The sequence below is a fragment of the Macrobrachium nipponense genome, chromosome 24, assembly GCF_015104395.2.
Source record: "Macrobrachium nipponense isolate FS-2020 chromosome 24, ASM1510439v2, whole genome shotgun sequence".
Taxonomy (NCBI): Eukaryota; Metazoa; Arthropoda; class Malacostraca; order Decapoda; family Palaemonidae; genus Macrobrachium; species Macrobrachium nipponense.
The window spans coordinates 68,387,506-68,412,447 of NC_061091.1; the positions used below are offsets into that span (position 1 = coordinate 68,387,506).

General features: G+C 39.9%; 1 protein-coding gene and 1 long non-coding RNA gene across 5 annotated transcripts in view; one reads left to right on the top strand and one right to left on the bottom strand.

The window, feature by feature from the left end:
- The window catches only part of LOC135205753 (aquaporin-11-like), a 43,943-nt gene extending 20,572 nt beyond the window's left edge, over positions 1–23,371 (bottom strand). Inside the window, exon 1 of one of the 3 annotated variants that reach the window (XM_064236877.1) lies at positions 23,312–23,371. In XM_064236877.1, coding sequence (XP_064092947.1) covers positions 23,312–23,356 — 45 coding nt within the window. In that variant the 5' untranslated portion in view covers positions 23,357–23,371. Of the gene's footprint in view, positions 1–18,664; positions 18,833–22,529; positions 22,606–23,311 lie in introns of those variants that run through there. The other 2 variants (XM_064236878.1, XM_064236879.1) reach the window with 2 other exon arrangements.
- The window catches only part of LOC135205754 (uncharacterized), a 35,614-nt gene that overhangs the window by 6,349 nt on the left and 4,323 nt on the right, over positions 1–24,942 (top strand). The window contains exon 1 of one of the 2 annotated variants that reach the window (XR_010312594.1): positions 19,580–22,208. The exons of the other annotated variant lie outside the window; for it this stretch is intronic. This is a non-coding gene — a long non-coding RNA (uncharacterized LOC135205754). Of the gene's footprint in view, positions 1–19,579; positions 22,209–24,942 lie in introns of those variants that run through there. 2 annotated transcript variants of the gene reach the window in all.

Consider the following 24,942-nt stretch of genomic DNA (forward strand, 5'->3'; position numbering starts at 1 on the left):
CTTCAGGCAACATTGCAGTGATAGACGTAAGGTAGATCAAACGGATAAAATCTTTCACTTTGATTTTAGCACCCGCAAGTAAGTGTGAATTTTTTAAAACAGAACTAGTCTATCTAGGTTTCACGGTTTCTAGTGAAGGTCTTAAAGTCGTCCACGATAAGGTGTCGGCTATCCGTAACTTTCCGATACCTACTAACGTCAAGGGAATACAGCAATTTTTAGGATGCAGCGGCTACTATCGCCGCTTCATCCGCAACTACTCAATCATAGCCGCTCCCCTAACCGATCTTATAAAAAGGGCGTAGATTTCGTATGGTCTGAAATTCATCAACAGGCGTTCGATAAATTGAAAGATGAACTGTGTAGTTCTCCTATCTTGAAATTTCCTGACTTCGGTAAGGAATTTTTCATAGCAACAGACGCCTCAGACCTAGGAGTAGGTGGGGTATTGCTTTCAACAATATGATAAACAGTTTTTCCCTATAGCTTTTTATTCACGTAAACTGAGACCTTCCGAAAGTAAATACGCAGTAATAGACAAGGAAGGGCTCGCTATTGTTAATTCACTCGTACATTTTAAACTCATAATATACGGTTACCCCGTCAAGGTTCTCACTGATCATAAGCCCCTAACCGACTTCTTTAAAGGCTTTAGTCACAGCCCCAAGCGAACTCGGTGGCACATGATTATTCAGGACTTGAGGCGCGAGGATCGGGTATTTACCTGGGAAAGCAAATATCATTGCTGACGCATTATCACGCAACCCCTCTTCATCTTGTACCGAGCCATTAGCTGAATTAATAGATATCTCAGCCTCCACGCCCGTTGTTAAAACTATATCTGAACAGGAAGATCTGGGCTGGAGTGCTGAACTATTACAGACGGAACAAAGAAAAGATCCGCAAATAGAAAAAATCATCATTGCGTTAAACGGAAATCCGAAGGAAAAGGAATACCTAAAGTATAAGCAGCAGAATTATATCCTACAGGACAATATCCTGTGTAGATCCGTGACGAGGAAAACCCGCAACACACCGCAGTTGAATAACAACCAGGTGGTGGTGCCTATCTCACTCATACCCACTGTCTTAAAGTGGTTGCATGAAAATCCACTGCACGGACACCCGGGTTATACCTTGAGTCACAGAAAGCCAAATCCTTATTTTATTGGCATACGATGCTTACAGATATAAAAAAGCACATAGCAAATTGTGCAAGAATACAAAGGGCACACGAAGACACCTGTCAGCCTAGGGGCTTACCCCGTGCCAAATCAACCCTTTGAAAGAGTACATTTAGATTTATTAACAGGATTTTACGAGTCAGACAGAGGAAATAAGCATCCGCCTAGTAATTTATAGGACGCTTTGGACTCCGATATACAGAACTTATAGCGCTTAAAACAAAAACCGCGGTCGAGTGCGCTAGGAAGTTTTACGAGCTGCTACATTTGTAAACATGGAATTCCACACATCATTATCTCAGACTCGGGCGGGGAGTTCAATAATCATTTCCTTAACTCCTTGTGCGAATTCCTTTGTATAAAGAAAATCAATACCATGATCTATCACCCAGAGTCTATGGGCTAGTGGAAATGGGCAAATCGTAAGGTTTTAAACATTTTAAGGGTCACCTTAGGGGGGGCAGATCCCAACTGGGACATTGCCATACCTGCGGTACTAAGCACACTTAATCACTCGTATCAGTGTCTATTAAAATGACATCGCACGAGGCACTGTACGGTATCCCGGCCCGCAACGCCTTTCCACATCTTAAAGCCTACCACTAATTTATCAAATCCTCTAAAGGATGTTATGGATGCAAGCATAAGTCGATATATATAATTCGTAAGAATTTAGAAGAAGCACAGATCATAATGAAAAAAAATCATGATAAAATAGCTAAGCCAACTAGAACAATATGCCGTGGGCGATCAGGTATACATACAAGTATACGTACGTAAAGGTTTAAATTATAAACTGACACCTAAGTTTGAAGGCCCGTTTAACATTTTAGAAAATTTAACGGCCAATAGAGTTAGGGTTCAAAATGTATCCAAACCCACTGATGTGAGAATAGTCCCATTGGCACATATCAGAATCTAAAGAAGGGTAGATGGAGTGAGGGAAAAAATGGTTGTATTTTATGAAACTTGTATAATAATAATTTTTTATATATATATCTATTAATCATATTGTATGTAAACCTATTCTTTTACACGAGTTATTAAATATGTGTTACTCATTGCAGGTTTCAAAAATGAATCTGTTATTGTTAGGAGTGATATTGTGTATTCAGACATCTTTGTTGTATGGAAAGAGCGCTAGGACGAAAGAAATAGAATTTAATCATGGCTCGATTATTGAGAGAATCGATGATGTATTCATCGTGTCAAGTAATATTGTTATCGAAGTAGATATGCATACTATTTTCTTGCCTGAAGATGACGTCCTTAACTTAAAGAATGACCTGATGAGGTTTGGTATTCCCTTAAGGAAATGCACGAACGTAATTTTCATGTTAACTCAGAGATTTCGCTAGCTCAAACACTAAGCGTCGCGGGAAATGTTGTCAACACGATAATACGTGAGAAGGCGTATTTCGCGAACTACACGTAGGGCTTCCACAATCGTCCCATCACTACCTCTCCCATACAACGCGCGAGTAGCTTATCGTTTGACGCAACTGGCTGAGATGACCCACGCGTCATCGACTTATGCAGGGTGGAGGGGAATCTTCGCTACTACATTCTGCTAGCCGTGTTCAGCGTGACGGCCATATTGGTTATCGCCGTCAACATCTTTGCTTGGCGTAGGCTGAGGCGTAAACAGAAGGATCTCCAAGGAAACGTACTGGCCCGTCTAGATGACGTAACGTTAAACTCAAGTCGTTTGCGTTTAGGGCCGCCTGAACCTGGTCACTTCAGTTCGTGCCTAGGGAATTGTCTGGAATTGTGTTGTGTGTGAAAAGCGGTCCGTATGCTGGCAAAAATGTAGGACAAGAAAGACTCACGCCTTTGCATTTGAACAGTTAAAGTATCTCCAGGGCGCCTAATAAAGCATTATAGCCCAATATTATACATTAATATATTCCTAAAGGTATTTTTCGGGCACCTAATAAAAAAAAATATATCAGCCCTATATGTTGCTTTTCTGCAGATTTCCATAGTTATACTATTATACCATTGTACAATTATATTTATCTATTACAAAGAGTGTCAAGTACTCTTTAACAATTATCCATGATCATGCTATAATCATTATTTAGTAACCATTATTCTTAATCAGGTTACCTGTTATCATATTAATCATGTATACATGTTTTGATTTTTACCTTTTTATTATTTTTGGGTACATAATCATTATTATTACCAAACATGGATCTATATTTTCCATGCATTTATCTTTGTTTATGAATATGTCAACAAGGGTATGTAACAGAACCTTTTTATGCATTTAATCACTTATTATGTTTACACCTAGACGTATGTTACGAGCACGCTCCTATGAACAATGTTTAAAGTAATCAAGGCTTGAATAGGTAGGCAGTTCCGAGCCTAATGTAATAATTACATATATATTAGATTTACAAGATCTGTAAATATAAACCAATGACCTGGGGTCATGGCATTAGGAGGGTTCTACGTGACCAAAGCAGACCTAGATTACGCTATGCGCTGTCTGCAGTAGCCTGATCTAGCTCAAAGCTTTGTCAACATTTTATGTTTATGATAACTTTGCACAACAACTTCCATGGGAAGCGGTTGACCTGTTAACCTACGCCGGAAACTTGTAACTTCCCGAGCCGGCGGACTACGTATGTTTTTTATATGAATTGCTGAGATAGCTAATGTTCCGCTATCGACGCGATGCTTTAGAATGGCAGTTCCACGCCAACGATCAAACATATCGGTCTTCCGACCGAGCTGCATCTCCTAGTATGGAGTTACAGAATAAAGTTGTTATCTTGTTCAACTTGCATGTTTGAATCATCTCCTTGAGTCAAGAAAGAACCTCTCTACTAAGATATCCAAGGGAGATGAGAGGAACCAAAATACTTACGAATGACAGTCGTAAGGAAAACACAAAAAGTCTATCGCCAAGCGATAAGACTTAGATATATTAATAATAAAAATATAAGAGATAAGTATATATATATATATATATATATCATATATATATATATATATCATATATATATATAGTTAGCTTTTGTCGTGCTTTTGCAAGATTCTATTATTTTTTTTGCATTGGGAATGTTTTTTCATTTTTTATCCTTAAACTGTTATTATTCGAGTATTTATTGTGCGACCTCATTTCTTTTATTTCCTTTTTTTAAAAATTAATTTGACAGTACGTTCCCTTGAAATCCAGCTTCCCTTTGATGATATAAGCAGTGGAATGTATGTATATGACTGTGAATTGGCTGTTGTGGGTCATAGTTGATGAAGCGAGAGGATTCAAAGAGAACTGGGTGCCATTCCACAGGGAGCTCACTCTCTCTCTCTCTCTCAAATTCCTCTACAGTCCCTCTGAAGGGGGAAGGATCGCGGGGAGAGCCTGTTGGTTGGTTGGTTGGTTAGTTCCGATAAAGCCTCCCTTATGCCAAAGCTGCCCCGCCAGTGTCGTGGCGAGGTATATGGACCTCTGGACTCCGTCCAACCATGAGAGAGGCTGGAAGGGGCCAGGCAGAGCAGCAGTTGTGCAGCTTTAAGGAGGGACTTCGCAGGATTCCCTTCCCTCAGATACTGCAGTGGTCCTGCCGCGGGGTCGGTAGAGGTGGGGGGTCGGCAACCGTGTTCAAAACCCACCTCCCTCTTCTTATTGATTCCCCCCCCATCTCTCACTATTTAACTCTTATCAGGTTATTTTTCCCAGGGGGTTGGGTGTTGTTGGGGGGGGGGGGGGCGAAATAGCTCACGTAATTTATAAGAAACATGTTCTCTCTCTTTCTCTCTCTTTTTCTTTTTTTTTTTTTAATTCTTTTGAGAGGGCTGAAGCTGTTGATTTTAAAGCTATACGGTTTCTTCCATGTGGTTCTTGAATATCCAGTGTTTTTTTTAATTGGGTATTTTAAACATTTAAATATTTTACTTTTATATTCAACGAGTTCTTTTTATAATGTTATAAGGGATGAGCTTTATGACATATTTCCTAGTCTCTTTACCTAACCAAGAAAGGTCATACATATAAAAGTCTCTTGGGTACATTCATACTGTAACTTAACAAATGCACTGTAATGAATTTGCGAATACAAATTTGTGCAAAAGCTGTGTCCATTGCAACTAATTTTGGCCACTTTTGAATGTATGTCACTAATATACATCGGGATGATGCCTTTGTCGTTGACATACTAAAACTAAACAGATTGTTTTTATTTTTAAATGTCTATATCGTTAGTAATATCATCTAGAAGGGCATACAATTAGTGGACTCTCTCTCTCTCTCTCTCTCTCTCTCTCTCTCTCTCTCTCTCCAGAAACAAGCCTCGAACATGAAATGGAACTAACCGTAACATTTAAAACCATTATGAGCTCGCATTACCGGGCCAGCCTTTGGATCACAAACTGCTTTAGAGTATTTAAGGTTTATTGGCGATTATATGAGGATCATTTCAAAGGTCAAATGGGATCCGTAACTTCTTTTTGAATAGAGCTTTTCAGCCGTCATGAAATGGCATCTGATAAAGTCTGCGGACACACATACGAACATTTCGCTTACGGGATATAGTAGTACTACTATTTATATAGTCAATTTTTATTGATCTCGTTCTTGATGATATAGAGATTATTATTACTTAATGAAACTTTTTATTTATTGTGCCGTGGTTTATATAATTGATAAGATCACGAAATATTTCATAGCTGGAGATTTGAACAATTTTATTGGAGCATGTCGTTGATGACAAGATGCGACTTATTTTATAATGCAAAATAATTTTGCGCACCGAGTTAGCGCAGACATTCTTCAAAATTTAACAGCTGTTCTTTATCTACATTGATTGATAGGACGACGTTAGCGTAATTCACACTGTAATGCCATTGACTTTATTTTCCCCACGATGGCGAAATCTACGTCCCAATAAGGCGTGCGGTCCTTTTGGAATATTTACTTATCGTACCTAAGGAAGACATTTCTCTCTAGTTCTCTCTCGCGCTGAACGTTTTATTTTTTATTTTATTTTATTTTTTTCTATCTCAGTGCCAGCTGTCATAAGAGCGCAGTGCCAAATTCGTCTCTTCATATGGTGCCAAGTTTCGTATATGTCTTTTTAGGACAAACACAAGTTCAAGGGTCTCCTCTCTCTCTCTCTCTCTCTCTCTCTCTCTCTCTCTCTCTCTCTCTCTCTCTCTCTCTCTCTCTCTCTCTCTCCCTTTTATATGTGGGGCGAGTCACAAGACTTACATATACGAAATGAATATAAAAGAAACTGTATGACACATTATATATGCATAAATGGAAGTGCCTATGGTTCATATATTCAATAGTAGTATATCTGCAATTAAAAAAAAAATTTTTCTTTTTCATTTAACATCAACAAATAGTCGTGCTTTTAACATTTCCATGCAAAGAATTTGCTCAGAAATCGTGAATTTTTGAGAGAGAGAGAGAGAGAGAGAGAGAGAGAGAGAGAGAGAGAGAGAGAGAGAGAGACTAGAAACATACTTTTAAGAAGTTTCAGAATATTTGTATGTAAACAAATGGGAAATGAAATAGTTCTTGAAGGGAAAATTGTACACAATATGATAATCGTAATTAAGTTCTTACGTATGATATAGTCAACTACTTAAGATGAACATCAGCGCAATAAATCACACCATTTGCTCTCTGCCAAGAGAGCAGATCCCCAACGTATCGTTAATCGATGAGCGAACATTATTTATTATTGTGGGGGTTAGACGGGAGAGAGAACGTCTGACCTTGAAATCTACGTAACTATTTTTAGGCCTAACGATTTTTTTTTAGCGGAAATGACAATAATTGTGTCTAATGAAAACTATTACTATGACAACCGACGGTTGCAGACCACTATCATGTGGAGATCAAGAGAGAGAGAGAGGAGAGAGAGAGAGAGAGAATTATGATGGTCGTAGTAGCGATTCACGTGTCTGTGTCATTTTTACAGCTTCCCTCCATACACAACAGCCATTAGCGGTAACGTTGTCCCTCCGTAGACAGTCTGCTATTTATTTCATAACTTCCACTTGCATTACTTCACTTTTGTATCTGTATACATTCCTTCGTTTCCCGAAAAAAAAGATGTTTCATGTTTTACTGTGATTTTCTAGGATTAGTACGAAATAATGGTCATGGTCGTTGATACCAGAAGCGTATAATGTAATGGTTATCACCCCGTCCTGAAATTTCAGTAATGACAATTATAATCCCCATCCAAACTTTCACCTTTAAAAACATGGACACGCACACACATATCGTTTTAGTCGAGCACTCAGACACAGATCTTTTACACCACTGAAGGTTTAGTTTGGTACTCTAGCATTCGAATTAGATTGTAGACAAGAGAAAATAATCAAATGAAGGGTGAATATTTCGTATTCGAGCGACCCACGGAAAAAGTGGCGGAGGAAGCTCTGAAGACGTGAGCTCACATCCACGCGTCACGGAGGCTACTGCCGCACTGGGATCATAAGAGAGATGAGTGAAGTGTGAACACTGAAAGCCAACACATGGACTGGGATAACCGCGCTCCGGTCCAGAGTAGTAGCCTCCTTTTCGCCCGGTCCAAAAGTCCTGTCCTACAAGTTGATGAACATTTAAAAACCTGGTCTAGGAAACGAGTTCACCCTTACTGCAGGAGACCTTGAAAGGGTGTAGCTATGGTGTATTGGACTTTAGTTGTATTTTTTATCTGCGTATCATGTCAGTCAATATTCCGGTACAAAAGAGGTGTCCGGTTGCCTGAGAAAGCAATGATCGATACCGAGAATGCTTGAAAACAGATGCTCGTCTTCGTCGCCGGCATTTGAATTACAAATGATAATAACAATAAAAATAACCTCAATGAATACGCCATTATAGCGTAGTCGTGTTTCCCATTCATCCCGAATTATTTTACTAGTCTTATGTAAAGAAGCCGTCTAAGTTATACGTTCTCTTAGTGATGACGTCATGGCTTCGGATGACCTGTCATCAAAGTCACCGAAAAGTTATTTGTGTTATGTTTATATATGTATACACAAGACACAATTTTCTTAAAATACGTTAATTCCGAAAATGTATATTAGTGCTGTTGAGAGAAACTATAGTAGACGACGTAGACCATAGGCCAAGCTAGAGCCCCAGCCCAACGGTCGCCTTGTTAAGTAGAATCTTCTACTAAAGGAATCTGGTAGTCTCAAGGTCATCGCGGAAGGGATCTCGTACTTTCAAGGCCGGTGTCATCGACTTGTATTTTCATTGCTCTACGGTTCATTATTCATTCAAGAAATCCAAGGTGATTTGATGTTATGTAATACTCATTTTTAACCACCTGAGAATTCTCTCTCTCTCTCTCTCTCTCTCTCTCTCTCTCTCTCTCTCTCTCTCTCTGATACCTCCAATAATAACTCATCTTATAATTTCTTCCAGAAAGCATTGTTATACAGTGATGCCATTTTTCGTGAATCGCTTGGCGTATCGGTAACGTACTCGCCAACCGATCAGGTAGCCAGAGTTGGCTCCTAGCTGCAGCACCCAGTGCGGAATGAGGAATGTATTTCTGGTGATTAGAAATTCATTTCTCGATATAATGTGGTTCGGATCCCACAATAAGCTGTAGGTCCCGTTGCTAAGTAACCAGTTGGTTCCTAGCAACGTAAATAATATTCTAATCCTTCGGGCCAGCCCTAGGAAAGCTGTGAATCAGCTCTGTGGTCTGGTGAAACTAAGATATACTTAACTTTCGTGTCATGTAGGTCACTATACACACGACCACCCCACCCCCTACCACCACAACCCCACCCCAACGAGAGGACGGGTTTGGCGCCAGAAGGGGCGACTCCATACCCTTTTCCACCCATAAGTTACCAAGTACCCATTTCTCCTATTAGATCACCAGACATACAGAGGTTTTTAACAGCGCTTTTTCATACGGGATTCGTGTTGTGCTACTCTGGTTGTTAGTAAATGACTTTTGTGTTTAAATGTTTCTCTAGGAATGAACGGCTCCGTCGAATTTCACTGCTCATGGTACGAGCAGGTCAGCTTAACGTGTGAGGCCTCGAGGATTGATTTTGACGAACTTTCCTGGCTTTGAAACAATCGTTTGTTCATACAGGATATACAAACCCTCATTCCTTTATATTAGAAAGTAATTCCTAACGTAAAGGACCTCAGGTTTGTACAGTAGCCAGGAAAAATACATTCCACTTTTTAAAAAAATTTGATTTTTTTAATAGTTCTTAAATTTAAAAGTCGGCAGGTGCATTAAAAGCATTAATTAATGGTAGTTAATATACTATTAATGATGATGATAATCACTTCGTGAATTATGATGGTAATTCTTTTTCAGATGAAAATAAAATCTTTACTATACCTTGTAGTAACACAATAAGAGCATAATAATAGAAGTGGATAACTGTAATTGACGGTTTTCGGGAACGGTCAAAAATATGCGCAAGGCTTTATTTTGAAACACTCATCTAATGATATAGTTAAATTTCCAATGTGGTATATATATATGTGTGTTTTTGTGTGTATTGTATATATACTATATATATATATATATATATATATATATATATTATATATACATATATATAATATATACTATAGATATATACATATGTATATATTTTAAAAATCATGTGTAAAACATGCTCTGTCTTCTATCTTTACCTCTTAAGTATTCAATTATGTACCTGGTAATTAATCGACTGCGATGCTTCTCAGTCACGGTGTAGAAGCGTGTTGCACCCTCGTTCCAAACGACTAGAACACTTTAAATTCTCTCTCTCTCTCTCTCTCTCTCTCTCTCTCTCTCTCTCTCTCTCTCTCTCTCTCTCTCTCTCTACACGTGCGTGCGTATTAACACAATTAACGGCGTCCCAACGTGATTCTGGTATGTGGGTGGGGCAGGAATATGGTACCTCGAGGTAATAAACACAATAGAAGTTGTAGGATGTCCAAGGACGGAACTTGCTTTTCGTGACTAAGGTCAACGAAGCGCCCAACGAGTCCCTGATGAAATGATATGGAATGCACGAAATGAGGCAGGATCGATATTTTCGTTTCCTCTCTCTCTCTCTCTCTCTCTCTCTCTCTCTCTCTCTCTCTCTCTCTCTCTCTCTCTCTCTCTCTCGTTGCAATCACTTCCAAACATAATAGTCCCCGTTGGAGGTTTGGGCCAGTTCACCTCACGCAGTGCGAAGTAGACAATATTATTATTTTAATGTTATTTGTAGCGTCCCTTCGGCCCCTAGCTTTCATTGTATCTCCGTTTATATTCTCTTTAATCTTACTTACACCCTCTCATAACAATTGCTTCGAAACCTATTCGCTCAATTTCCGTTTCAGCGCTGAATGACCTCATAGGTTCCAGCGCTTTGCCTTTGGCCTAGAATTTATATTTTCCATTCCATACCACCAGCATAGTAAAGGTATGTAATGCCAATATTACAATTAAGAAAGACTATTAATAAGAGAGTTTACAGTGCTACGAGTATTCAACAAAACATTTTTGACATAACGCCAATGCGTATCAGAGGTGCGTTTTTATGATTCAGATCTTTGTTTCATAATCATTTGCGATTTAGGCCTTCTTTGGGGTTTGGGTTGATTCCTCTTTCATAGGCTTATTTGTTACAAAATGGAAAGTTAAGTTGAGTGGCTTGGTTTTTAGGTGCAGTGCGTCTTTCGTCGACACCCATCTCTAAGACTTATCTCTAAGCTAGATAAGTATAGGACATTTTATTCATAAGATTATTTTGGTTAGCTAAGATGCTGAGATTAGGTTGCTTGCGATAAGTTTAAGCTACACACACACACACACACACACACACACACACACACACACACACACACACACACACGATTCTCGGGCATTCCATTTAGGAGTGAGAGATGTGTATTTCTGGTGATAAAAGTTCTCTCTCGACGTGGATCGTGAGTGACGTAAAGCCGTTGGTCCCGTTGCCGAATAACCACTGTTTCTATGCAACGTAAATACACCATACAAACAAACACACCCACACACACACATACTACCTGTACATACATTCATACACACACATACACAATGTTTTTATGAGTATAGTGTCTGTAACGAAGCACCTTTGAACGAAGAATTAAATTGGATAAACTATTTTCAACATAAACTTCCCCAACGTTACGTTTGTATTTCAGTGTTGGTATTGGGGATATATTATGTACTTCGATTTCTCTGTTTTTCAGGCCATTCTCCCACTCAATTACTCGCAGGTATTTTCACTGTACTTTTTAGTTAATTGGCAAGTGGGGTGCGGTTTTGCACTCGAGTGTACCGCACTTTGAAGAGTGTACCACACTTTGTAGAGTGTACCACACTTTGAAGAGTATACCACACTTTCAAGTCGCGTTTTTTATCAAGCTGGCGATCCATACTGGTCAGGTAAAGCACCAATTTAGTTCAGCAGATGTCGATTCAAAAGACTGAGACTTCTCCTAAAACTAATATAACAACTGAAATTCAGTTTCGGTCGAGAACAATAAGTTCAATGAAATCCAGTTCAAATTTAGTAATACTTTCTGTATTCTTCCTCATGGCTTGTAACTGATAACTGCTATCGCTGAAAATGTTAAATGAAAACCATTGTTGTTTTTTTACTAATGTCCCTTACTAGAGACATTTTAGCACAAAATAGCTTGGTCTTAAATGATGCTACATGCGACAAACATGGCGGTTGGCATAGTCGATAGAGGCTCTCATCAGTGATTTACATTTTTTATTCCCACACATCCTTGTAGCAGTCAGGAGACGTTGCTGGTTCATTTGTAAATAAATAAGAGAGATCTAGATGTATTGACTATAATAATAAAATCTATAATAATAAAATACGAGTGGATCTTGTATATCCTCCCCCGGGTAAGAGTAGGGAAAACATAACACAGCCACTCACTGGGGGGGGGCCCCCGGGTTTAAGGGGTAGGGGACGGGTGGGGGGCGGGAAATAGGTATGGGGAACGGGAAGGGGGGGGAGAGGAAAGTGGAGAAATCTCCCCTCTTGCAAAACCTATTTGTCCGTCCAGGGTGGGGCGGGGTAGGTATGGGAACCGGGGCGCGGAGAAATCCCCCTCTTGCAAACCTGTTTGTCCGTCCAGGGAGGGGGCGGGGTAGGTATGGGAAAGGGGGGTTATGGGGAGAAGTCCCCCTCTTGCAAACCATATTGTCCGTCCAGGGTTGGGGGCGGGGTAGGCAGGGGATTGGAAGAGTAGGGGAGACAGCGACACCGTTTTTCAGTCATTTTCAACTCTGTTGAAGCCCACAGAAATCTCCCTTCTTCTAGACGCGATTCTTTCGTTATATTTGTCTCGTAATCATACCTGAGGGATAAAATTTCAGTTCGGAAGAAACGGACCACGCCACCAGCCTCCACTGAACAAGGCTGGCTGCTGCTGGCGCCAAATATTTCTGGGACGTGTACCTGAGCTCTTTGGTGCCGTCGTCCTTAGTACGTGCATGCCTTGGGAACTGCGCGTTTTCGGGGATTTATGTACAAAAATTCTGTAGTTCTGCAAGTGCGTCGTAGTTCTTCGAAACTTGGATTACTCTCTCTCTCTCTCTCTCTCTCTCTCTCTCTCTCTCTCTCTCTCTCTCTCTCTCTGTTTTGTTGGCTTAAGGTCATTCCTTTGCTAGTAGGTAAATGATACCTGGGATACTACGTAAGTAATAGAGTAACACTCTTGTCTTTTCTTTTAAATACTTTCATATTTCGAGTGACAGTTCGCGAATCAGCTGTTTTTGACGTGTACTGGAAAGCATTAGGAGACTGACAAAATACTCAGGTAGTCCACGAGGTATTCCTCTCTAGGCTAAATGCTCACCCCCCCCCCCCCCCCTCACCCCCCCGTTGATTTTAAGAATGAGTGGTGGTTATCGAGTCATAATGTCGCGTCAGTGCCCTTGACAATATAGCCTAAGCCGGAGAACAAAAAGAAAGGGTATTATGTGGTGGACATTTCTTCTTCTTGAAGAAGGAACTTGAAGAAGTACGAACCAGATTCTTCACACGTTTTTAGCATTGCTGATCCACCCGCGGTTCTCGTTAGAACTTTGGACTCGTCCATTTCCTTCAGTTTGTATCAACAAATCAAACGAATATATATAATATTTTGCGTGTATTGCTCCTCTCCGTTATTCACTCCGTCTATGACCAAAGCCGCTGCTCCTCCGTGGTTTCGCGTAAACAAATATATATCAGCTCAGTGATTCCAAGCACTTAGATTTATCAAACGGAAATGAAGACACTCACCGTTTCATACAGTTTGAACGGGAGGGTCATTGTGGACGGATCCTTTGATAATAAACGGCGAACTTTTCATTTTTTTAGAGTTACATGGAGTTACAAGGATGAGGATGTCTCAAAGACTTGTTAATCCATCCTTAAATGAGACATCATGTGCTCACTTTTCTCTAGGAGCAGGTTTTACAATTCATTCACAGTGTCCTAATGATCTTCTCTAGCTTTCTTTTGAACGCTTCCACGCTGTTGCTGTTTACAACTTCTAGTGGCAGTTTGTTCCACGTGTCACATATCTTGTATGTAAAGAAGTTCCCACAATAGTATGTGTTGTATCTCTTCAGTTCTAGTTTGCATTCTTATCTGTTTTCGTTTAATGTGAAGAGGTTACTGTGTACTTTTGTTATGCTTTCAGTATTTTGAATATCCCCATTGGTTGTCCTCACAATCGTCGTGTTTCTTAGTCATACATGTTCAGGCTCTCTAGTCGGTGTTGGTAATCTATTTGCCTGATGGATGGAATTAACTTGTGGCTCTTGCTTGTACCCCTTCTAGTCTGTTTATGTTCTTTCTTAGTGTTGGTGACCAAAACTGTAGTGCATATTCAAGATGTGGTCTAACTATTGATGTGTAGAGAGAGAGAGAGAGAGAGAGAGGGAGAGAGAGAGAGAGAGAGAGAGAGAATGAAATCGGAACGTTGAGACCATCCTTTTAATTATAGCCACCTAGGCCTTTGCTAATTCACTAATTATGTGCAACGAGTGGAGAATTAATAAACAATGTTCTTATTAAAAACAAAGATTACGTAAAGATTAACACATAAAGAAGAAAACATTAAACGAAAGTCGTTCCTGTATCTTTGAAGTTCGAGGACACTGCAGTATCAAGATGTCATCCATTATTTTCTCACAGGAATTCGGGGTTTTAGGTATAATGTTAAACCACTGAATATCGCCGTTAATTAATCTAATTCCCTCTGTACTCTGAATACCAAGGTACTGCTCAGGTAGGGAGTCAGTTGCCAAAATCTTGACAGAGGTTCTACCTTTGTTTTTAGGCTACGTCTTTAGTGAACATTGTCCACTAGGTAGAGTTGTCATGCATTAAAAATAGGCTCTCATTCTAGTCCACTCTGTTAGTAAGCTGCCATTTCATTCCACACTCTTTGAACGTTTGTCAAAGTTATACCCTATAGAAGACTGAAAATAACAGTTGCCTTGCGAGCACTAGTAATTTATAAATGAGCATAACATAATAGAATGTCCATGCGTGAAAACGGGAGAAAATAGCAAATGAATAACTTGTCTTGAGCTCTACGGCCGCCGTAGGTCTGTGGGGCAGATAGAACGAGAGGGGCTGGGGGCGGGTGGGCAAGGAAGAAGGCGATTAGGTTTCATCTCATTTCATTTCGTTTCATTGTGCCCGAGGACCTGAAGCAGCCAGCGTTCCAAGTCCAGAGAGAGAGAGAGAGAGAGAGAGAGAGAGAGAGAGTGTGTTACATCGTCCAGGCCCTCCTTAATCAATTCGGTAATGTTTTTTAATGGTTATAGAAAACAATGATATCATAAGTGACTTCGGATTTGGCTTCTAGGTGCCTCATCGAGTTGGAATTGGCCCTTGTTCATTTCGTGGCATCTTACTCATCCGGCAGGATGTCCAAACATTTTGTCTAGCTTAGGCTTAAATGTTTGCCCCACGTACGTAACCGCATCTGAGGAGGAACAGAGGTATTTTTCATGTGGGGAGAGTCTGAATCACTGGAATACGTGTATCAATAAGAAAAAATGTATTTGTTGACTTCCATGCAAGTAGTTTAGGTAACACGTAGCATGTGTGCTGGTATGAAATCTTGCTAGTGACTGTAGATATATTTTACAGGTATTTTAACATTCCCATCTTATTTTTAAAGTGTTGTTTAATTGGGGAGGGGGGGGGGGGTTGAGAATACCAACACTAAACCCTCTGCACAGGTTGTGATCAAAACAGAGCAGACTAACACCATTGACTGGATGGGTCGATACAGGCACGGTGAATTCTTTAGCTGCTAATGGTTCAAGCCTTTTATTTTTAATCTGTTGCATAAGGACCATTTCTAAATCAGATGACGTATTTCCTGGAATACAGTAGAATCTGTAGAAGTCAGATTACAGTAGTTTGAGTGGTCAGTTTGGCCGCAACCTGATGAAACCTACCATCATTATATTATTATAATTGTAGTAAGGGTATTGGGTTAGTAAATTGATTTCCATCATATTCACTGAGTAGGAGTAGAAATTCGAATTAGACGCCATCAATGGGATCACTGGTTAGTCTGTTAGTTGGGTAGAACTTGCTGGTATGCTAGGTACCTAAGCAGCCTACACAGGTAACTCCTCAAGGACTTTGAAAGAACTCGGGTTCCAAATCTTTATTATTATTTATGCTGCAGCAAAGATATTAGTGTTAGAATCAAACAAAATTAATTATTTACAAAAAAGATTAGTGTTAGAATCAAACAAAATTAATAATTTACTTTGATATGACATCATCTGTAGAGTAGGTGTTAGTAAGAACGGCTAAGTTTGGAGCATTCCAGGTCCTGCTGTATACAACGCCAGGTGTACGATTATTTTTTTGTATAAACCTTTATTTCCTATACGGCCCAGGGTCGGGAATGACTATCGGCACACTTACATTACAGTTTCATTTCAACTCTACCGGACAAAAGGACTACCACAAGTGGTATTATAGTAGATTCACATCAAGCGTGCATCTGATGTTTAGGCCCGTCCCTTATGACGCTCCTGATTGGCTGTTGATAAGCCAATCACAGGGCTGGAAACTGTCGCTCTCGAGAGTTCACTTAGGCGGGATGTATGTTCTACTTCTCCTGAGGAATGCTTCTTTCAAAAGTATCCATCGGGAGAGGTGGAACATGCAGCCTGCCTATGTGAACTTTCGAGAGAGACTGAGAGTTTCCAACCGGTGGCTGGTTTATCAGTACCCAATCAGGAGCGTCGTAAGGGGCTGGCCTAGACATCAGATGAACGCTTGATGTGAATCTACTATAGTAATGCTTAGTTTGATCGTTTACGTAATTGCTTTTATGACCACGGAATTTGTCAAAACTTGTTTAATCCATTCCGCTTATTGTATCCGATTGGCGTGTCAGGGAAGTGATAGAATCATATGTTATTCTGTTTCAGTCCCATTAATATTTTATTATTTTTACCGGATATATACCAACGATTTACTCAGTCTCATAATGCGGGAACTTCACGCCACAATTTAATGTATTTTCGTGAGGGTAGTTTGAGTTACAAATGGCCTTTAGAATTAAAAAAAAAAAATGTGTGGGCGCCTCAGCAGGATTTATTAGTTGTTATTGTCTGACTTACAAACCATCGACCATCAGCGTTCAGAAGCTTCAGTCTCTACCCGGTAACCAACTGTTCCTATCGTGTGTGTTTGTATTATATTATATATATATATATATAGAATATATATATATATATATATATCATACATAATATATATATATTTTTATTTATTTATTTGCTGTTTTTTCTTCAAGACTTAGTTCCATACACTGACAGGCTGGTGTTGATAGGGTTGATATTGCCTTGGTGCAACTTTTCCCAATTGCATGCGTAAGCACCCCCGGCTCTCTCTCGTCTCATATATAGATATATATATATATAATATATATATATATATATATTATGTATGTATGTATGTATATATATATATATATATATATATATATAATATATATATATATATATATGATATATTGTGAAGGTTCATAACGTGACTGGTCACAGAAGGCATTGGCGACTCATTCCGGACTTCGTAACAATAGTATTAGAGAGATCTCAGTTGCAGACACCGAATTATAAGATCTCTGGACGTGAGCCAACAAGGCAGAAAATGAAAAACAATGAAAATTAAGGATGAAGGTTTAGCTATTTCCTTGTTTTTTCTGTATTTCCCTTGATCTCCTCAACCTTTTTCCCAGTGAACACCATACTACTCTTTGGAAGCTTGAATTGCAAGTCAGTGGCCTCATTGGTGGGCTTGTTCCCTATGAATAGGGTTTGTCTTCTGAATAATAATGTTAAAAATAATAATAAAACTACTTTAAGATTTTTTCCCTTATGTCTAGTTGTGTAGACGTACAGGTTACGGGACTAACAGTAATCGTTTCCGACTTTTTTTTTTGTATTAGTTGGAAATGAAAAAAGTAGTAAACGCACCTTTCTGAGTGACGAAAGCTACTGGTCGAAATCGTTATTTTCTGGTGGGGTACTTTGATGGATTGTTTTAAACAAGACAATTATTTTAACTTTTTTTGTCAAACTGGATTTGCTCCCTGCTGTTAGGTATGTATTTTCACACACACACACACATGCGTAGTATCACTCATGCGTTATATCCCCAGTAAACCCGAGTTCCGATTTTCGGTCACTCGTGTAAATGAGATTTCATTGTTGACTTATCCATAAAAACTACGCTTTGTAAGAGGCTTTTCTTAGTGACCTGTATGTCTTGTCTTGTGACTATCGAGCTGGGGTTACATAATAAGGACAATAATTGGTTACCGATCCAAGGCATTCTTCGATGAATGTACATCGCTTTGAGTCACACGAGCAAGTGTGCAAGACTTGACCAGTTCAGCGTTGAAGTCGATGCTTGGGGAAACCGGTACGCCTCTTAATTGTGCGTGGTTTGCTTCTGCCAAGTTTCTTTCCATTGCCCACGCAATTAAGCGATGCCATTGCAAAACGTTTACGAATGGACGTGTGACAAGTCATGTACTCCCATTCCCCCTCCCCTTGATGGGTTTGTAGTCTACCAAAGCCCTGGTCTTTTTTATGGTTTTACCTGTTGTCTAAACGAATTTGGATTGCGTAAGGACAGGAACTCATTGCGCTGCAAGACGAGTCTCAGCTCCCTCCATACGTCCATTGTGATTCGTAATAAATATTAAGGAGAATATTAACCATCAGAAGTCTAACTTGTTCGTGCGACTGGCTGTAGAATCATAGATTCGAATATTGTTCGTCCTAATACCAAAATGCTTCGTTGTTAGTTTACGCGTGCTTATTTTAATGAAATGAAGAGGCTGAACGATACAGCCACAAAATGAGCTGAGTACGAAGAAACATCGAGTGGCATCATTCTAGAGAAGCAACGTGATCAACGGCGACTACTAGCGACCATAGGCAGAAACGAAAGTACCAACATACCTCCCTCCTCCCTGTTCACTTTCTATTTTAGCGTCTCACGGGGCTTCGTAAGAGAAACTGCAGTCTGCGTTTGCTTTCATCCACGTCATCTTGTTATCGCTGACACATTCCACAAGAAAAGAACAGTCAAGATTTCCATCAAAATATAGTTTGGAACTTCGTGAGTGTCCGAGCGCCAAGTTGAAACTGAGTGTGCGCAGCCGCACTGGCAACTCGACTATTCTTACCAGCTGTGCGAAGGATGTTGATTGTTCACTGTTGCCATATTCTGTTTTCTCTCCGCCCTCCCTTGTGGATGTCAGCCATGTTATTAAGTTTGCTTTAATTAATCATTCATTGGGTAGGCTTACTTCAAGTTTAAAACGTTCGTTGACGTAATGTAATTGTGCTGTCTGTTGCCTTATTATTGCATCAATTATTCATGGCAGATGCCGATGCCTGTTTACGTTAATTACGATAATAATAATTGTTTAGCAAGGAATATCTCAGTTTTATCTTTCATTATATCGAAGTCTTATCTTCATTCTAGTGATTTGTAGACGTAAAAGAAGTTCTGTAATGTTTCCAGCCCATAGCCGCGGTCAAAACCAAGTAAATGGAGACCCCTCGATGCCATAGTGGTAAAGGAACCCACAAATCGGACCACCAAAAGCCGCCCCTCCGCTCCTCTCTCTCTCTCTCTCTCTCTCTCTCTCTCTCTCGGGTAACGTTACCGGTCTAGATTCCCTAGCAGAATTGATATCGTTCCCATAATAATGAAAATGCTTGCTGAGCTCTTGGTTTACATATTTTGTAATATATATATATATATATATATATAATATAAAATATATATATATATCTATATAGGATATATATATATATATATATATATATATATATAATATAAGATATAGGCCTACATATGTGTGGATCTTTAATTTTTTACAAGAATCTTAAAATTTGTTGTTGCAAAAATCAATCGATTTTTTTAATGTGGTGAATGATGCCGTACATTTTCTCACTGCCGAGTTGAAAGTGAAGTACTTTTAATTGCCGTCATAATTGCAGTAATTACAGTACGTTGCTGCGAGTTACCAAAGGTAGCAATAGCTCGTGTACTGGCATATGTCCGTATTGCCATCTTAATCCGGAACATCAGATTACCCTGATTCTCTCTCCCGAACACGAGAGTTAAAGGTCTCGCGTTGGCTGGGAAGAGTGACGTCACGAAGTCATGCTCAGACGAACAAATTACGCTCAGACCATGAGCATTAATGGTACCATGACGGTATGTATGTATGTATGTATGTATGTATGTATGTATGTAGTGTCGCATACAGTATGATGTTGGATATTATTGTCAAATGGCGACGATCAGTAGTAGAGAAGCAGCGTTTTTACACCGAGCATTTAAGGGAAGTTCATTCTTCAGTGTCCATGCTGTGGATGAGGTATTGACGACCGTCATGCAAATTGCGATGAGAGAGAGAGAGAGAGAGAGAGAGAGAGAGGAGACGTTTACCCCTCGTTACATCTATAAATAAAAGATTATATACAACGAGAAAATACCAACAAAACGGTGAAAAATAATTCCAGTTGTCTACCCCATGACCGAAGAAAACAAGAGGAAAGAAAAAGGAGAAGAAAGGAAGAATGGATGAAGATAAGCGAAATTAATATGCGGGAGAAGTAGTAGGAGAACAGAATTAATTGTGTCGTGAATCTGCAAGAAGCGAATTCTTTGTGGCCCAACTGGGCAAATATAGCCCCCTTCGTACCTGGTGCGAGATCCAACACCGAAATAAACCCCGACTCTCACCTGGACTACTTCGCATGGTTAGAAGACAGAGAGAGAGAGAGAGAGAGAGAGAGAGAGAGAGAGAGAGAGCTTGTTTCAATAGTGTAGCATATTGGGACGTTTGATAAATTGAAATTCATTGACGAACCATTATTTCTGCACTTCCGTGCTTTTGTGTGTGTGTGAGAGAGAGAGAGAGAGAGAGAGAGAGATTATTATGGAAGCATTACGTTATAAGCACAAGAAAAATTACGAATTCTCCCTCAAACCATTCTAGCTGTATTTCAAATCAAATTTAACCCATATTTCGAAGACCGATTTTAATCCAAGTTACTGGAAAGATTTTATCATTTTTATCGCTTCTTTAGACCATCTCTCCTACTATGCAGCAGAAGACGCTTGCCAGTTACCCTCACAGCGTAAAATTTTTATGCCTCAAATGAGAATTACCTTAGAAACAGCAAGGAGCTGATGGAAAGGTCAACTAGAGACCACCATCTTTCATAATTATATAATCACCTGATCGTGGAATATGACGTTTGTTGCCGGGCCATACTACGACAAGTCTATATCACTTAAGTGTTGCCACTCTGTTGTCACATATTTATCGTTATGATGTGGCGTGGAAGGCTGGCGGCATTTGAGTTGTGATAACTCATTGTTACAATTATTGTTATTGCTCGTGTTGTTTTTTATACCAAGCAGTGAAGGGTGTGTCTGGTTCGTATTGCATGTTCGCCTTTTAACAGTCTACGCATACGATAGGGTCCACCAGTTTCAAGTTAGCTAATAGGACAATTAAAGGTGATAAGATATAAATCTTTGGACAGTCTCTTAATTGATTGTTGACTCTCATCGAAGATTATCTTTGAATTAAAATCTCCGATAAAAGACAAATGGAGATTCTGTGAGGGCATATTTTTATCTGTCTCTTCGAGTCCTCGGTCTCTATAGATTACAATGACGGTAATAGTATAGAAGGTCTTATGCTCTTGATACAGTTATATCCATAACGATGTTTGAATGGGTAAATCTTATATTTATTTTTCAAAAGGACTTAGTATATGTTCATAAGACGTTCATTTTCGTATTTATATATTTAGTTCCTGTATAGACACATTTATACATCTTATGCACATTTCCACTACACGTAGACAAAACTACGAGAGAAGTTATGTTTGTTATTCTATTAGGCGTCGTACTATTGCTTAGCCGCAATGTGTGCATTGTTTCCGATACATTTGTTTACATGCATTTTTTTTAAGAATGACCAGTTAATGAACTAAGGAATAATCTGCTAGAAGAAAATGTTTGGGTAGTCAGTGCCAAGTCCAGATTACATTGCCACATCAATTAGAATGTATTTTCCTTCCTGTGTTATTGACAACCGGTCGAGAGTGGTTTCGGATTATGTGATTATTTTGCTGGACTTGTCACCCGGTCAGAGAGAGAGAGAGAGAAGAGAGAGAGAGAGAGAGAGAGAGAGAGAGAGAGCCACGGGAAGAATCTTGAAATAGTTGGTGGGAGAGTAACGCAGATGTATCTCTGGGCAGACGTGTGGGACAAAACGTTTATTGACAACCGCATGATATTTTGGCCGCTGCGTTTTTCAGCTTTTCTCGTGTCATCTCGATGGGGCCAGTAGGATTACCTCGCTAAGGCTCCGGTGAAATTATTATGACGGTATGATGGAATACAATTTAACGAGGCACTTATCACTCACTCTCGGACCCAGCGGAGTCAGCGCAAACGATCAGCAACCAGGTACATATTTCACTGCTTAAGAGTCGCAATTAATCATGTGTCAAGATTATTTTTTGATCGTACCCAAGGGGCGCGACGGCGTGTAAGGGCCGCTTTGCGTCCCACTGTCTAAATGACTGAGCCGTTCGTCGTATGTAACAGTGCTTAAAAAATTGTAATGAACGGAACATGACATAAAGCTGTCACGTACTTCCTCGACATCTCCGTTCGTCCTGTCGTTGGGGTCTTTGGTTATTTATATTTAATTTACTAGGAGAAAGGAAAAAAAATGATAATGATGGGTTTCGATGCAACTCGTGCAAAACTTTGTCGAGAACTCACTTTGCTCAGTCGAAACCACTACCTATCACGAGAGCAAGAAACCGACTGAGAACTCTGCCAAGATCTCTGAAAATTTGAGAGAGAGAGAGAGAGAGAGAGAGAGAGAGAGAGAGAGATTGTGAAGTAGAATACTGTCGCGTCTGCCAAAACAGCAGCAGTTTTGTTTAAAAGAGGAAAGTTTCAGTCGGAAATATGAAAGAATGCGCCGGGGAGCCCAGCAGGGTTATCTGGTTCATCAAATGTTATTTGAAGGCGAGATCTTGATTTCAGTGTAGCTTTGGTGTGAGCCTAGTACTTTTTTAATTACAGAAAAACATGCTAATGTCCCATGAGAAAAACAAACAAACAAACGTACGTATATATTCGTGTGATTGGCTTAAAAAGCAGCGCACTGAAACACTTCCCGGGCAGTAATACATAATTGCATGTATGGGTGTTCTAGTAACTCGTTGCAATTATTTATGACATTTACATCGTCTTCATGCTTCTCGAATTGGCAGCCTTTACCTAGATGTGCGCAGTGCTAAACAAAAGAATTGTGTCTGCACGAGAGACTTAGATTGATTTCACGTGGCAAAATCCAAGCAGATAGAAACATAGAAGTTTGTTTTCGTATCTGCGTGGACACAGGTTGGCAGACGAAGCGACCCGGCTGACGAACTAGAGTAGTGCTATAAGGTCACCTTCTTCATCTTTACCTTCAAAAAGAGCTCAGAAAAACAGATAGTAGAGGAACGCGTCTTCCTTCCCAGTTGCACGAGTGTTCAACATTGTCTACTTACCACTGGCTTTTCGAGATCCTCAACTCTGGTCCTTATGGGCGGCATATTGCCCCACGATGAAGGATGAAAGAGAGAGAGACAGACTTACACACAAAGCAAGGACACGATGCGAGGGTCGAAGAACACGAGATAAGGACATCATTTGGGGAGCGTGCTTTCAGTCGAGGGCATCGTCTGAAAGGTGATGGGACACCAGTCTCGAGAGGCGTTTATCCCTTTTTTTTATGGAAAGTCTGCAGATGAGGCCTTGATGGATGCTCTGTCTAAAATGAATTAGAACAGATGTGAATATGCATGAGTGGATGACAGCAAACTGGGTATGTATAAATACCTGCGACTCCGGTCTGTTATGCGTGAAGGTGTCATCCCACGGTGCAGCGCCTAGGAATTCCCGTAGAAACCTGTTTGGTCTAATGAATTGCTTATTGATATCTGGAGTGACTATTGAGTGCTTCCAGTTATGTAGTGCTATCATAAATCATTGACACATAAGTATGTGTTTACAGTACATGAGAAGAGAAGAGAGTCGTGCACATAGACAACTTCCAAGGTAGTGGTTTGTCGCTTGTAATTGAGCTCTCGACTGAAATCAAGTGTTTCCGAAAAAGTAAGCCCAAAACAAACTAATTCACCATTTCCACAGTGTCCCTGGAATAAGGGCTGCTGTTTACAACGAGGACGTGACAACCAAGAAGCTCTTCAGAGTAAAGCCCATTATAATGCCTTACCAGAAAACGCAGAGGATAGTGAAGTAGAGTTGGGAAGAAGCCTTGTGTTAATATATATTATATAAATAAAGAATAAAGAATGATCAAGTCCCTCGTGAATCTAAAGGAGCTGTTCAGAGAGGAAGCACATGTAGTGATGTAAGAGAGGTCATCGTCTGTTGTGATGGAGGATGGAGGTCAGATCAATCCTACACACGGTTGGAGAATCAGAAGAGAGATATTTGCAGCACTGACGTGGAATATCCGTCCAGTGAATATAAGAAGATCATTCATAGTTTGCATATGATAAAGACACCCATTCTACAAAGAGTAGTAGAAGGATACGAATAAGAATAGTATAATATTCAGGCCAAATGCCAAGCTGTGGGACTTGTGGGTCATTCAACGCAGAAAGGAAAATTGGGAGTAAAAAGGCTTGAAAGGTGTAATAGGAGGAAAACCTTAAAGCAGTTGCCCTATGAAACAGTTGTTAGGAGAGGGTGGAAAGAAAGACGGAAGAAAGAGAATGTGAACAGAGTTACAGTAAAAGGAATAAAATGGGTTGCAACGAGGGGCCGAAGGGGCGCTGCAAAGAAACTTGAATGCCGACAGTGCACAGTATGAGGTGCACTGACAATGACTAGTGTAACCCCCAACTTTGAATCGTTGTGTTGAACATGACGTGAATGATTCCTCCACTGCACTGTATGGAATACTTATCCCACTGGGCATAGAGGTCTTATTAGTTGTTCTGTCCCAGTCGTTTGTTCCAGATTCGTCTTTGTATTCTCTGCACTGTTGGACCTGAGCGACACTGAAGGTGAAGTACTGATTCAGTTGTACCCTCACTCATGAAGATGGCTGTGGATATGATTACCACTGAACAGGATGTCAGGTGTAGGAATTTAGTTTTGCAAATCTGCT